This window comes from Lichenostomus cassidix, chromosome 15 (assembly GCF_008360975.1).
Source record: "Lichenostomus cassidix isolate B80296 chromosome 15, HeHo_3.0, whole genome shotgun sequence".
Classification (NCBI taxonomy): domain Eukaryota; kingdom Metazoa; phylum Chordata; class Aves; order Passeriformes; family Meliphagidae; genus Lichenostomus; species Lichenostomus cassidix.
Window position 1 is genome coordinate 2443828 of NC_139496.1, and position 15109 is coordinate 2458936.

Below are 15109 nucleotides of genomic sequence, written 5' to 3' on the forward strand. Positions count from 1 at the left end.
GCCATGTGGGCAGGGATGTTCAGACCCAAGCTGTAGTAGTGTGGTCACTTTGCAGAGGCATTTTCATGTAGATTTTTGCTTTGCAGTGGTAGGGTCAATCTTTTTTTTTTCCTGAGAGAACAATCCATTCTTCTTAGAAGTATTAACAAAAATTTCCACCAGATTTGATGTAAGCAGCATCATTCCCAAGTAGCAAAGGATCTTCCATTAAATGGGAACAGGCTGTACTCATATTTGCTGTGTTTACTGGATGGGAGAATTAAAATTGTGCAGTACATAATCCACATCTCTCTTGGTTGTCTGCGCCACTGGGCAGGCGAGACGTGCAATAAATCATAGTGTGCATGCCCGTGTTGCTCTGTAATTCCTCTTATAACTACAAGTTCTCCAGGCTGGTGGATAAAGCTGTGAAAACTGAGATGAGTGGCCTGCTGCCTTCCTTTTAAATTTATTTATTTTTTAATTTGAGGTGAGAGAGCAAAAAGTCTCCTAAGTTGCTTTCTGCTGGCTTCTGAAATACTATCTACAGTCAGTGGTTTCAGTACTTTAAGTAGCACTTAAATTCTTCCCTAAATAAGTTAATTTTACATTACAGCAAGGACTTAATGTACCCTCGACTTGCTTGAAGCCTAGCAGATCTGAACTGAATTGTTTTTCTCTATTAAATTTTAGACTTTCAATATCCTTCCATGGGAAACCTCTCACGCAGCCTTGTCAGCCTCTGCAGGTTGGGAGCCCTTTCTTTAATGCAATTTAGCTTTTCCATGAGCACAAGACCTTTTTGCATCATTGCTGAGTTTCTGTCCCTTCTGATGTCCAAATTAAAGCATACTAATTTTTATATCTGAGCCTAAGAACCAGCAATCTTCCTTCCTGCTGTGACCTGGTTTTATTGTGGTGCATGAAACTGTCAAAATATTTCAAAACTGTGAAATCATTCTTTGTACCTCTATTCATATGACTTTTTCCTGAAATCTGTGTGCACATTGAAAGCCAATCCTTCTTCCAAGGGTGAGAGATTTCTCAATGAACTCAGCCTGGAGAGTTGTCCATGGGACTGGGAGAGCTGTGGTTTGATCTTGGGAAGCTGCAGGCTCCTGGCTCAACATAAGCAGGGAACACCTGGAGATGGGCACTGGAATGAGTTCGGTGAAGCACAACCCATTTATGGAGGAAACTGTAACCATCTGTAGGGATTTGTTTCCTCCTGCAGAAGTTTTGAGCCAAGGACTCTGTCCTGGATATCTTCTCAGACTCTGCACATCACATCCAAGGCGTGTGTGCTATTTCAGTCTCTGCGAGGTGAATCCTGTTGGGCACAAAGGGATCTGTCTTACATGTTAGAGAGATCTTATTAAAGGGTCTCTTAATTCTTCCCCTTCTGAGTCCTGCATATTTTTGTCTCAACAGCAATCCTTTCCTGGAACACTGGCATCCTTTCCTTGTGTGTTCAGGGAACCTTCCTTTCTGTACACCTCCCCCTCATACCAGAAACAATGTGCATGTTAATGTTAAGTCTCTGTTTCATAAAAGCTTGGAATACGAGCCCTGAATGCGTTTGTCAGGATGTTATTAGCCAAAGGTCAGTCCTTTTATCATCTTAATAACATTCATTACTGTGGTTCCATATGCCATGAGATTCCGAGAGACCGCTGCCCTTCTGACCCTTTCATAAGACAAGAGCATTCCTCTTGTTATTAAAACTTATTTTTATATCAGTGTGCGCAGCTTTCTTGTCTGTTGTAAATAACTCTGGTCCTCATTTTGTCCACACAGATTTCTCTGGGTATTTGTGATCTTCCTCCAAAGACAGTGTACTTTAAAAATATTCTTCTGCTGGACCTAGTGATTACCTTTTGAGGATGAGACTTATTTTAAGATACAGTGTCATCCTTCCCAATTAATAGCATTAACACTTTGTCGCTTATCACTTTGAGGGCCCACAACTGGGAAAGGCCTCTGGTCCCTCTTTGAGACACTGCATGGAAGATAACCCATCTGCTCAGCACTGATGAACTCGGGCAGGATCCTGGGAATTGAAGGCTTCTCTCATGTTTTAACATGAGCCTCTCCTCTATAGTCTTCCAGCACTTTGCATTTATTGCCTTCCCTGAAAAATCAAGGCATGTTCCCAGCATCTGCAGTGTGCTGTACTCTCCTGTCCTGACTGCTGCTGGAATATCCTGTCACTTTCCTCCTATCTGGAGGATCATGCTTTGTCCATCATCTCAGTTTCCAGACACCTGCACTGTCCTATTTTCCCCTTCATTTCCATATAGCTCTGAGGAAGCATCTTTGAGAACAGACTTAAAGCTCTACTTGGTGGTGGTGGTAATTCTTGAGGTCCTGTCATGATACCCAGGTGCAAAAGTCATGTCCCTTAAACCCTCAGCTCCACTTGGCAGTTGCCAGCAGGCTCAGCAGATGGTAAAGGATTGATTGAGTGGGGGAAAGCAAACTAACCCTTCATCTCTGGACACTGAAGAACTGGATGGCTGATTATTTTTGTTCTCCATGCAGATGCCTTGGCCATCTGCACAGACAGACATTTCTGCTTTAATTTTCAAGCAGGTGACGCTGCTGACGGCTCCAGAGACCCTGGAAGGCTCACAAGTCTAAAAGCAAAGTCTGGTTTGAAGCTTTTCCCCTGGTTTCTGTGCTCCAGCATTAAAACCTGTGGCTTCTGTATTCTTCTCTTCCTCTGGTTTTCATAATTTCTTCTTTGTGATCTGAGGACTTGCATCCTTCTGGAAGTGGAGAGCAAGGCACTTGCAGATGTTTAGTTTTGAGGACAAGGATGATACAGTTACGTTTGGTGGTACCAGACTTGGGTGTCACTCATGCAGGTGAGAGGTTATCATTCTGGGAAAACATACAGAAGGAGCAAACACCTTTTCTACATCTATTTTTTCTTGTTTTGTAGTCATTATCTTGAACAATTCTTATATTGTCTGTGATTCCATACCATATTCCAAAAAAGATTGATTTTAGGGTAGTGAACTTGATGTTGCCTTGACAGTTCACACACGCTCCCTTTTTCTTAACAAAGGTGAATGAAGCTGATATAATGTTATAACACAGGCATGATTTTAAACTTCAGATTTGCACTGATTTTAATACAGGACACAGCACTGCCAATCCTACTGAGCTTGGTGGCTGTCAAAAATCCTTTTTCTTTCTGTATTTTTTTATTCTTACGAAAGGACAAAAATGTTGACTGTTGACTGGGATTAGGTTCTCGCTTTTTCAAATACCCAAAGGCAAGTAATGAATTAAGTATTAGGAAGACTGTGGGGATTTCCTTAAGCCTGTCCTGCGGTGTTTTAGCACACGGTGTATTATTAGTGAAAATTGCATTGAGTTCCAAAGTGTAAAGGATGTAGTCAGAGGTTTAGAATTGATCCAAAGCACCCCAAGTTGAAATTTTGTCTCTGACTCACAATATAGTCATGGGCAACTTGCAGTAATTCTAGCAGACAGCTTCTGTGGAATAGTTAATGCAGTGAAAAATCAGTTCAAAGACACAGAAGGAAATACTTCGAGTAGATGAAATACTGAGCTGGAAGTGTAATAGACATTTTGAAAGATGGAGCATGTGGGGTAAACAAGTTTGAGGTATCTCCATAATAAAGTGATTCCTAATTCATGTGCCTCTGGCACATCCAGCCCTGACTCTAAAGGAGTATGACTGGGTGTCTTTGTAAGGCAAAATGATTAATGAGTGGCCATGAGAAAGGTTCTCTTAATGCTGTGAATTTTTTATGACGCTGCACAATTGATTGTCCCCAAAATATCCTGGTTTTGTACAAGCAGCTTCATTAATATCTAGCCCTGATTCTAAATAATGCAGTGCCTACAACGTTTGTACAAATTGGTGCTGTGCGTGTTTGTGCTCTGCCTTGTGGGAGCCTGACACTGACAGCCCATCCTGCCTTCAGCTTTTGGGGCTTTTTACAAAAAAATATGTGCTCCATTGCAAGAAAAGCAGCCAGGAGTGATGGTGCTGATGGTTCTGTAAATGCAGTGCAGGTAAAGTGCACATCCCTAGGTGAGAGTTTTCCTTCCTCAGGGCCTCCTGCATGCCCAGCTTTGCCTCTGTCGCTCTGCACAGGAGTGATCAGGTGGCATCTCCCTGCAGAGCTGAGAAGAACCCAAAGGGGAACCTTCCTGAAGCTGCAGCTGACCAATGCTGGATTGGGAAGTTGGATGGTAACTTCTTGGTGGTTCCTATCAGAATTATGTTCAGCTAGAGAGGCATCAATGTTTGGGGACAGGGCAATGCCTGGCTGGAATGAAGCACTGCACGTTGCCCAGCCATTGATCAAAACTAAAAGGGGCTGTTTAAAACAGCTGCTCTTTTGCCTTTATTAATGAAGCTGCTGATGAGGAACAGATTTCTTTCCCTTCTCCCCAGGGTTTCGGGTCATTCCTGTGTGTTTGGAGCAATGAGGCTCAAAGTGCTATTGTAAAGCCTCGTGTTCTGATCATTATCTTGTTGACTCAAACTAACCTTCCTTCCCAAAATAAGTATTGACATGGCCTTTCATGTATTTTTTTTTAACAGCACTAATTGGATTAAAGTAATTGTCACGCATGAAGGATGCATGTTAGAGCACAAAGGGCACGGGGGAGGCTCAGCTGTGGGCACCATGGTTACTGGTGACATCACTGGTTTGCTGTTCCCAGCAAGGATTGCTGTGCAGCTGAAGCAGAGTGAGGATGGCCCAAACTAAACCCAGGGGATGCAGCCCCTCCCGTTGCCATGGAAACACAGGATGCAGTTTAAAGTTGGCTGCACGCATAACATGGTGCTCACGGTGTAAGCAACAACCTGGTCCAGTGGTGTCCACAGCTTCTGGATGGGCAGGAATAGTGTTATGGGGAGAGTAGGGAATCCTGTTGTGGTTGGACTTGTTTTCCTATGGACTCAGCTGTGCACGATGAGACAGAGTGAGGCTTGCTTTGAGGGACAAGAGCAAAACTCACAGCTTAAGTCTCTTGCTGTCCTCAGGCAGTTTTGTGGTTGTGGGACTGCCAGTCCAACTTGATGTGAATTGTTTCTGATTGGACCTTACAAAGTGCAGGCTCAAAAGTTCTATTAAAACCATCCCTGGGATAGCAGGGTTCCCATTATTCAGTGTAAGCCTCTGCCTACCTGTAAGATTGTCTTTCTAATATAACCATTAAGACTTTTTTCAACTCCTGAAATTCAGTTTATCAAAGCTATATTTTGTAAAGGTCCCTAGTCCAGCCCAGCAAAGAACTCTGTCACATCATGGTTAGGATGCTGAAATGGGGATTCAAAGATCTGGCTACTGGATGTAGCCCTGTCAGCAGCTCTGTGCCTTCAGGTTACTTTCTCCTTCTTCAAAATGGTGCTCTTTTGTTGATTCCATCATCTTTAATGTGAGGAGGCTCAGCTGCTCTGACTGGGGCACAAAAACCTTCAACAGCCAGAAGTTCTGTGTGCTGTTGTACTTCAGCACTCTGCTGTGTTAATAACAGTAAGGGTGATTTTTTTTTTTATTTTAAATTGAATTCCTGTAACTTTCTGTTTGCTTTTAGAACGCTGTGCATTGATAAAATTATGTTGGTTTTGACATGATGAGAAATTCCGCATCTTGGCTTCTCTAAGAGTGGAATAGTTCCATCTCCTCTGCTCCCTTCTTTCCCTCTGAACAAAGCTTTTTGCTCAGGTATTGCCCTGGGTATGGTGATAGGATTTTAATTAGTCATTTCAGGTCTTTGACACATATGTTTTGAAAAGAAAAGAACAACTTGGAAAGGATGACACTACTGTACTTCCAGGATAACCCAGCATTTTGTTTTCATAGCCAAAGACCTAGTTTTTGATTACCTGCAGTAAATAGTGACCATGAATGGGGCCTGGTCTATCAGATATCTGCATCAGCAGGCAGAACGTTGCTGGTGGTGAAAGCAGATTGCTCGTAATGAATTAGATGTCAGCTCAAATGCTCGTGAAGGAGTGGTTAACAGAACACAGAGCTGAGTCATCCCACAGCAGAGGCGGCTGGAGGCAGAGCAGATACACCCGGAGCAGGCACACCCTCACTGGACATGTTACCCACGTGCAGCAATCCTCTGCTGGGAAAACCTGTTAAGAATAAACCAAGCATTAGCTCCAGGACCTTTCGGTGTTTCCCAGTGACTCCATCATTGGCTTTCTGGTTTTAGGTGCTGTTTAATTCTGGCAGCTATGGCTGGAATGTGCTGTCATATTTTGTGCTGGTTTATTTGTGGTGTTTGCCTGCTGATATTGCCACAATAAGCCAGATTACATGGCTGACACTAACAGGCTGCTTCACTTAAAACCTCTCCCAGCTTTTCTGTCAAATTTAACCATGTGCAAGTTCCCAGTCACAGTGTCACTGGTATCCCCTCCAGTATCTGGTGCCTACAGGTGGGGGTGAGGATGGCTGGTGGGCAGCTGGAGCACAGCAAGGAACGCTCTTGCTGGTGGGAAGAAGACACCACACTGGAAAATCAATTGTAAGAGTGAAATATCCCTCAGCCTAAACAATGTCCAACTGGAGACAGTTGGGAATATTTTTCCCTTAGTGTATGGAACAGATTGAGAGCAAGGAATTTATTCCTCTCCCCCAGCCTGTATTTTGCTTATACCCTAGATGCCTTTGTACTTGCTTTCTAAAACTGAACAGGGTAGGTTTGGTTAGTGAAAAAAGGTCTTAAGAACTCTCCAGTGATGGCAGGAGTCATCTTGCTAAGCAGCTTCAGGCATTTTTGTGGTCTGATGGACTGTGTGAGGCACTTCAGGCTTTCTCTGGCTCCCAAAGGACAGGTCTGTTTCTGGGGACTTAATTGGTGTTTATGGTAGCCTTAGCATCCAAAATAATAAAAAAATAGTAATTGGTCATAGAGAATGTTTTCTCAGCCTCCCTTGCCACAATGATATGTGCAAGTATGTTAGCAGGGTCCTCTGGGGATATTTGCTGTCATGTTCTTGTTCTGTGGTTACAGAGATGTCTTCACTGTCCTTGTTAACTGAAACCATCAGATGGCTGGAAACTTCTCATATCCCTATCTGTGTCTAAGTGGGCTAAAAAAATCCCAAGAGTTCAGTGTTATTTTAATGCATTCTCCCAGAAGAGTTTTGTCTGGACTATCAAAATACCCTGTTTCCAAATGGGAGCTGGGGAAAAATAATACCACCCAAAAAAATCTTCTGGTTATTGTTTCCAGACAATGATTTATGTCTTCCTTACCCATGGATGATAGATCTGTCAAGCGTGGTGCTGTCAGTCTTGATAATTGGAGTAATCTCAAATAAGAACTCTCATGGGTCCATGGCACTGTGTGACTGCACTGCTGAAAGGAAGTAAGAACTTCATGGGGAAGCTGAAGCATCCCAACCTTTTGTAATCACTGTCTCACTTATTTAGATTGAGAGCTTGTACTGGAAACAATAATCAGTGGTAAACAGGGTGAGATTATAGCTATAATCTGTTTTTGAAAGCTGGAACATGCCTGGATCACCCATTATCACCATGCAGCCTACCCTGTCCTTACTGTTCTCTGCAGGACCATTGCAGTGCTCGGAGTAGTTACAATACAAACAGACAACTTCAGGAGAAACTAAACCAACTGAGCTGTTCACAGTGCTGCTGTTGGCTTTGCAGAGATTCTCTGCTTACGAGCCCATGAGCAGCCTGTGCTGGAGTCCAGGGCAGGAACACAAGGAGGACTCTGGTTTAGGTTAATGTTCTTCTTGGTGTCTTGAGTTAGCTGATGGGGCTGTTTTCCTTCTAATTCCCCAAAAGCAAAACACTACAAGGCAATCTTAATTTACACAGCCTGACTTGTGTATTTCTCCAGCTGATCCAATAAGCCACATCCTAACTGTTCTATCCAGCATTATGCATTCCTGTTCTGGGAATGCTGTTCCTCCAGCTGTGCTGAGACTGCTCGGGTTGTGCAGGTTTCTGCTGGCATCATCCCATTATGGAGCTGTGTCCCACTAGAAAAACAAAAAAAGTTGCTTTGAGTCAACTGGTTCTGTTCACCTGGGCCAGTTTGTTTGCTGGACTAAGGCTTTGCAAGGTGTGCTGTGTCTGCTGGTGGGGAGACACATTTCTAACTGAGAAAGGAGATGGAAGATCTGAGAACTGATGAACCTGCCTGTGGAGGGCTTTGTTTACAGCTGTTTGTCTGCTGTTGAGAAGGGCAGATGATAAACGGGGTTAGGCTGGCCCAGTGGTTAAGTGACATTCATGGGAATTATTCATCTGTGATTGTTGTGCTGAGGTCATGTGCTGTGTCCCATGCTATGCTGCTGTGCCAAGAGATTTATTTTAATAGAAGCCTTTAAGTAACTGGCATTCTTGCTAATCATGGTGCATCTGCTTCTCTGGGTTCCCTGTTATGAGTAATTTAATGCTATTACTTTAGCTAGAAGGGATCTGTGTCACCATCTGTCCTGAAAAGCTATTGATGGGGCTGTGCAGAACATGGAGTGTCATCAGCAGGAGAGAGGGACTTGTAAAGGGATGACTGGATTTCCTCTTGTAATACAAGATGGGTTACTGTGATTATGGGTTAGATAACCTGCATGTAAAGGCTGTTGGCTACTCTTTGATTTTGTTAGGGACCATTCCTCAGGTATTTATAAAGGGGGAAGATGCTGTGTCAGTAGTGAGTTGCAATGACACAGGTAGTCTCTTAAATAAAATCTCTACTCTCTAAGCCTGAAACCTTCGAGACTGACCCTAAAGTGCCTGCACATCAGCACCTTCAGCAGATACTACTTAGAAAGGGTCTGCCACACACTTCTCAAGCCAAATGTTTTCCTAATCAATGGTTATTTTTTAATTGTTATTTACAGACCACTTCCTTGTAACAAGCCCTCTCCAGGCTGCAGCTCAGGCACAGTAGGGATGAAGAGGCTGCATGGCTGCGGAGCAAATTGCTCTTCACTCACAGAATTGCTTCACTTTCACAGCACCACTTACGCCCAGAGTACCATCCTGGTCTCTCAAGTGCATGTGGTCAATGTCTTTATTATTGTTGTTATTATATGAGAAAGATACTTTTTTGTCTGTGTGTCTGGTCAGTAATTGCACTGTTCACCATCTCTCCTGACTCTTGGCCCTTCATCACTTCACTGCAGGTCGTTGTCTTCTCAACAAGCCAACAGCTAAGTGTGAGAGCCTGGAGGGCTGGGAAGCAGCTTTGTGTGGGTTTATCCTGGGGAGTTTCTCTTTGATCATACTATCCTTCCCAACAGTGTGTTGTGTTATGAGTATAAATTTGGCCTGACTCAAAAGTCCTGGCTCTAAAGATAGTTTGGGATATAATATTTGATTTTTTTTTCTTTTTTTTGTCAGCAGAGCTACAGCTCTTATTTCACATTCATCTGAGAAAGTGTTCTTACTGCCCTTGTCATATCTTACATAGATAAAGTGACAAGTGGGAGGAATATGAAGGGCCAAAATTTGCTTAAGGTTTACAGCTGGGTGACAAAGGCTGTGGGCTGGAGTTGGTCATCTGGAAAGGCTGGAGGAGGAAGCACACCCTGCTCCCAGAATAGGGTTTGCAGTTCTGCTGCAGCTGCACAGAAGTGAATAAAATAACCACAAATCAGAAGTGGGACGTGAACTGACTTTCAGAGAGTCTCAGTGAACTTGGTTCTTCCTTTCTTCCCTCACAATGTCTTGGGACAATGACACTGTGCCACCCTCACATCTCCCACCATCAGAGGGTTACCAGTTCCAGGTTGTGTGAAAAAGCTGCTGATGGAATTATTCATGTACAGGAAAATTTGTCCAATGTTGTGGGTTCTCCAGGGTTCCAGCTGTAGGGTGAGAATCAGGCAGCTCATCCTCATCAGAGAAATTTTTGTTAAAACTGCCTGAATGGGGAAAAGTGAAGTGGAGAATGATAGTGAGTAAGACTCCTCAGTGGATTTTGGTCACAGATGAGGACTTGCAGAATTGGCTAGAATTGCTATAACTGCAATCTAGAAGGGGGTTTTGAATAACTTGACCTGAAGAAAACTCATCTTCCTTCTGCTTATGATTTCTATGTGCTTCTGCCATATAATAAAACTCTAAATCTCTATAATTTGTATCAACTGTTGAGAGCAGATGCTGTGCAGTTATTCTGTCTGATACTTTCACTATGCTGGCTGGATTACTGCCTTTTCTGAGACCTTTGAATTAACCAGATTTTGGGTCATCAAGATTATTTAATGTTGTTGTCATAAATATTTGTACAGGGCTTGGTCAGTGCTTATATAAGATCTGAAAGACAGTAATTTGTTAGAAGAGGATGTGTGCTTTAATGAACTGCCAGCTGAGTGTTAGAAATAAACTGTAAAAAAGTACTTTTCTGTTTCTCTATTTTTTCTATCACAGTTTGTGGGGCAGAAAAAAGTGATTATTTAGATTGTCAGTTATTTAGGTTTGTCAGTTATGGCAGTTTAAATTTAAAATCACTCAAGAGCTCTTTATAAACAGGACTGTTTACTTCTAAACAGCTCTGTTGGCTTAACATCCTGTCTTCAAAAGATAAGAAATTGATCTCTAGCATTTTATTAATAATTTTCTGTTAAACCATGTTATCCTTTGAATTGTTTTTATGCCCAAAAATGACAAATTGTTATTGTTTTATATTTCACAGTTGATTCTTGGTATAAAATTCCTTTTTTCCCCCTTGATTTCCAAAGTACTGTGCTTTCAAATATAAACAATAATCTCAAAATGCTAACAGTATGAATCTGTTGTTTGGAAATGATGAAGGTTATACATCATCCAATCTGCTCAAACGTGTGAGAAATTAATAAATATTTGGTTTGCCTCTAGCTCTTCTTTGAAGCACTGAAATTAGTATTTTTTTATTGAAGGAATTTTTGCCAGGTTTCTCACGAAAGGACAGTCCTACAAATAAGCCAAAACGCGGAGGCTGCCAGGGGGTGCAGTGATCGTTCTGGCAAACTTGGGTTGTTTCTTCTAAATATCTTAATTAGCAGAGCATAGTCTCCAAGCTGTTCTTGGAGAGCTGCTGCTGGGCCAGATCACATGGCCAAAACCCCCAAATTCTGTGGGTTTAGGTTGTAAAACAGTCTTTATCACTGTGATCATGGAACCACAGAGGGTGGAAAAGAGCTCTGAGATAACATTAAGTCCAACTTAATCACAACAAAATCCACTTTGTCAACTAAACCAGAGCACAGAGTGCCAGTCCAGTCATTTCTTGAGCACCTCCAGGGATGGTGGCTCTGATTCCTGACCACTCTTCCAGTGGAGAAATTCTTCCTGGTGTCCAGCCTGAGATGATGCTGCACCAAGAGCATGTGTGATTCTTCACGCTGACACATCACCACAGGGATGTGCCAGCTTGGACAAACTCCCCTTGGCTGTGTCATCTGCTGATGCAAAAGGTTTTTGTGCTGTTGGGTTGTTCACAGCTGGAATCAAGGTTTGGGGTGTGATGTGTTACCTGTTACAGGAACAGGAGGTGTCATTACATCTCTGTTCAAACTGAGGATCCAAATGGGAATTTTCACAGGGTCCCAAAGAAATCAAATCTCTGTTTTTATGTTGGCCAGATGAGTCTCTAAACTTTTCCTTTATAAATTCTAGGTTTGGTGTTCTTAGTGCCAGGCTGCTGCTCTGCTCAAAAGGAGTCCTAGAAACCATCCCCAGTGTCCATCCACGTGCTTTGAGAGGCCAGTCAGTGTGTACAATGCCCTGAAAAATGAACATTTTTGTGACGCGTTTGTGATGTATTTTCCCTTCCAGAAAAAGAGCAGAGAGGAGACATGTGGGGAGGGCAGTGGAGTGGAGATCCTGGAGAACAGGCCCTACGTGGATGGCCCAGGGGGCAATGGGCAGTACACTCACAAGGTTTACCACATCGGGATGCACATCCCCAGCTGGTTCCGCTCCATACTGCCCAAGGCAGCTCTGCGCGTCGAAGAGGAATCCTGGAATGCTTATCCTTACACAAGGACAAGGTAAAACTGGGCAGAATGTCCACAGCTGCATCCCTGTGTAAAAGAGAGTGTTTGATGTCACTCCCTGGCAGTGGTATTTCCCTCTCCCTTTAAAGCAAAGGGGTCAACTTCTAAAATTCCTACGCAGTGCTCGACCTCAGGAGTTTGCCTGGGCTGACTGCACACCTACCTGAGGATTTGTGGCTCGTTGCTGTAAAATGTGGAGCTGTTCTGTCTGTCAAAGCGTGGGGAATCATGAGTAGTTGTTATTTAGTCTTGTATCCTGCACTGTGTGTTCTGTTTAACATTGCAGGTCTCTGCAAGCTCAGGGAGGTTATAAATGTGCATGGTGCTGGGACAGATGTCATGCTGAATACTGTCAAGGAAGACAGGATGTATTTGTACAGGGGAAAGAAAAATCTTAATAAATAAATATATAATCACAGTGCTGCTTTTCTGGGAACTGTCTGTCATTTAACTAGAAAATAACAAACCTACATCCTATGGTTTTCACGCTGAGAAGGGAAGAGAGCCAGAGGCTCTGTGGAGCCCTATGGGACCTCCTTGTTTCAGCTGATTTTGTCAGGCAGGTCTCAGATACCCTGGAATAAATAACCTTTGGGCCAGTTACTCCAGTTTAGAGCACTTGCCGTTTTTCAGATTTACAAATCTGATATTCCTGTCATCTTTCATAATAAAAAGGCTTTAATGGGTATTTTGATTTTCATGAAAAATCTAGAAAAGTTGCCTAGTTCTGTTGTAGCTGATCTTTGCAAGTAACATCAATCCTGGGAAGGGTGGGGAGTCAGTGTTTGCATATGGGCTGATGCCAATGACTGGATATAATGGAGCTGCCTGACTTTTAAGTGATTAAAGTTCACTTCCACTCAGTTTTTATCTCTTCTCTTGAAATGCCTATGAGTCAATCAGTTGGCCAGGAAACCTGTGCTGCACAGAACTAGTTCATATTTTATTCTGCCATAGGTTCCAGGCAGGAGCTTTGCTTTTCTCCTTGCACAGGTGCATTTCCAGGGTGTCCTTGTATTAGTATCTGTGTCATAACATAAATTTTTAATATAGTGGGCCCAAAATTTATCTCCTTGCTGAAAACTGGTGAGCTCCTGTCTTAAGAATTTATTAAAGAACAATCTCTTTAATCTGTACAGTTGGTATTTTGAGCATATCTGAAGGAAAACATGAGTGAAGGCTGGCTGGGATTTGAAGCTGATTTACTCTAAGCTGTGCTGTTTTTTCTGGCTCCCAGGTACACATGTCCTTTTGTGGAGAAATTCTCTATTGATATTGAGACGTACTACAAAACTGACCCAGGAGACCATAACAACGTGTTCAACCTTTCTGCTGCAGAAAAAAGACAAACCATTTTAGGTGAATAGACTTTTTCCTCCACTTTTTCCTTTGTTTTGCCTTTTTTTTTTCTTGGTATGACCATCTGCCTGTCCTTCCCCTCTAAACACACACCTGCACCCCTGTCAGTGTCACTGCAGGTAGGGTTACATCAAGTAGAGTGAGGATACCAGAATTCTCTTCTAGGCTTGATGCAAATCCCATGGAAATAATTTGAATCCCCCATCTGTAAATTTAAGCCGATGCTTTTCCACCTTATTTATGCAGCTCCCAAGAGGAGCAAGACATCTAATGAATTTGGAGGTAATAAGTAGAAATAACCCTAAAAGAGGAAAAAAATTGCTGTATAATTGTGAAAATATTGCTGTTTATTTGTCTGGCTCCTTCATGTATATGAAAATCATTCCTATCTGCACTTTTGATGCATGAAGGTGCATTTAATTTTTGTTCCCTCTCATTTTAGTCCTTGCCCTCACGGAGGTTAACACTCACTTCACAGCTGTCTTTAGAAGATTGAGTTAATGTAAGGAATTAATGAGAAAAGGCAAAAGTACTTCAAGAAAGTACTTTTGTACTTCACTTCAACTATCCTCATTCCTGAGGCTGTCTGACCAGGCTTTCAGTGCTGAGCACATTTGAGTGCCATCACTGCACTGAGAGGTGTCACAGAGCTGTCACTTCTCAGGAAGTCTGATCCTGCCCTTCAGTCCAAACTTCAGATGCTTCTGCTGAGCACTGGGGGTTGCAGGTCTTTAAAATATGTTCATTCACTCCACTCCCACTGCAGTTTCCACTTCTCCATTGTTGGATTGTTAATTAGGACTTTAGTTAAACTCTGTGCTTTCCATAGTATTCTTGGTCTAACAAAGGTAGCTGAGGAGTTACCAGTCCCCTCATTTGATGGACCCAAAGATAAGATGTTCCATGGGAAATGTCTGTTCCATAGCAAGGCAGGTGTATTTAACTGTCTTGGCTGAGACAGCTGCAGCACTGTGAGTGATATTAGAGAAGCTGGAAGATGGAATGTGCAAAAGATCTGTGTGGAGCTGGAAAGACAGAGTGTGCAGAGCTGCCAGAGTGCTGTGGATCTGCAGTTACTGTGGGCAAAAACATCTATTTGGAGCAAAGCCTCTGTTTGCTGGAACTGTGTGTGCTCGTTCCTCTGGCAGAGCTGATCTCTGCCCAGCAGCAGTGTATAAACAATTTAAATATCAGTTGTTTAAGTGTAAGTAAAAAGAAACCAAATTGCTGTAATGCTTCTGGTACTTACTAAAACAGAAATAACTCATGAAAAATGATGTTCTCTTGTTTTGCTCAGGAAAAGGAAATGTCTAACTGTTTCCATTTTCTTTCTGTAGATCCTATTGATATTGTTAAAGATCCTATCCCTCCACATGAATATAAAGCTGAGGAGGATCCAAAGCTGTATAAATCACTGAAGACTAAAAGAGGGCCTCTCTCAGAAGATTGGATTCAAGAGTACAAGAACAACCCTGGGAAATACCCCATCATGTGTGCATATAAACTGTGTAAAGTCGAGTTCAGATACTGGGGGATGCAGTCAAAAATAGAGCGCTTTATCCACGATGTTGGTGAGCATTTATGGTCTTGCAAAGTTCACTCCTTAATGTTTTCACTGAATTGAAACACAAGGTGAAGTATGTGTGTCACATTCCAAGACAAGTCTGTAAAGAGATTCTCAGATCTGATGACTGTGGGTCAGCTCAGAAAAAAAATCCTGTTATTCTATCACTTATAATCGTGGTATGTACA

General features: G+C 42.6%; 1 protein-coding gene across 10 annotated transcripts in view; it reads left to right on the top strand.

Annotated features, from left to right (window-relative positions):
* PITPNM2 (phosphatidylinositol transfer protein membrane associated 2) overlaps positions 1-15109 on the top strand; it is a 121851-nt gene that overhangs the window by 62637 nt on the left and 44105 nt on the right. For all 10 annotated transcript variants that reach the window (XM_085075454.1, XM_085075449.1, XM_085075453.1 and 7 more), the window contains 3 exons: positions 11778-11992; positions 13236-13357; positions 14695-14928. In XM_085075454.1, coding sequence (XP_084931580.1) covers positions 11778-11992; positions 13236-13357; positions 14695-14928 — 571 coding nt within the window. The remainder of the gene's footprint in view (positions 1-11777; positions 11993-13235; positions 13358-14694; positions 14929-15109) is intronic.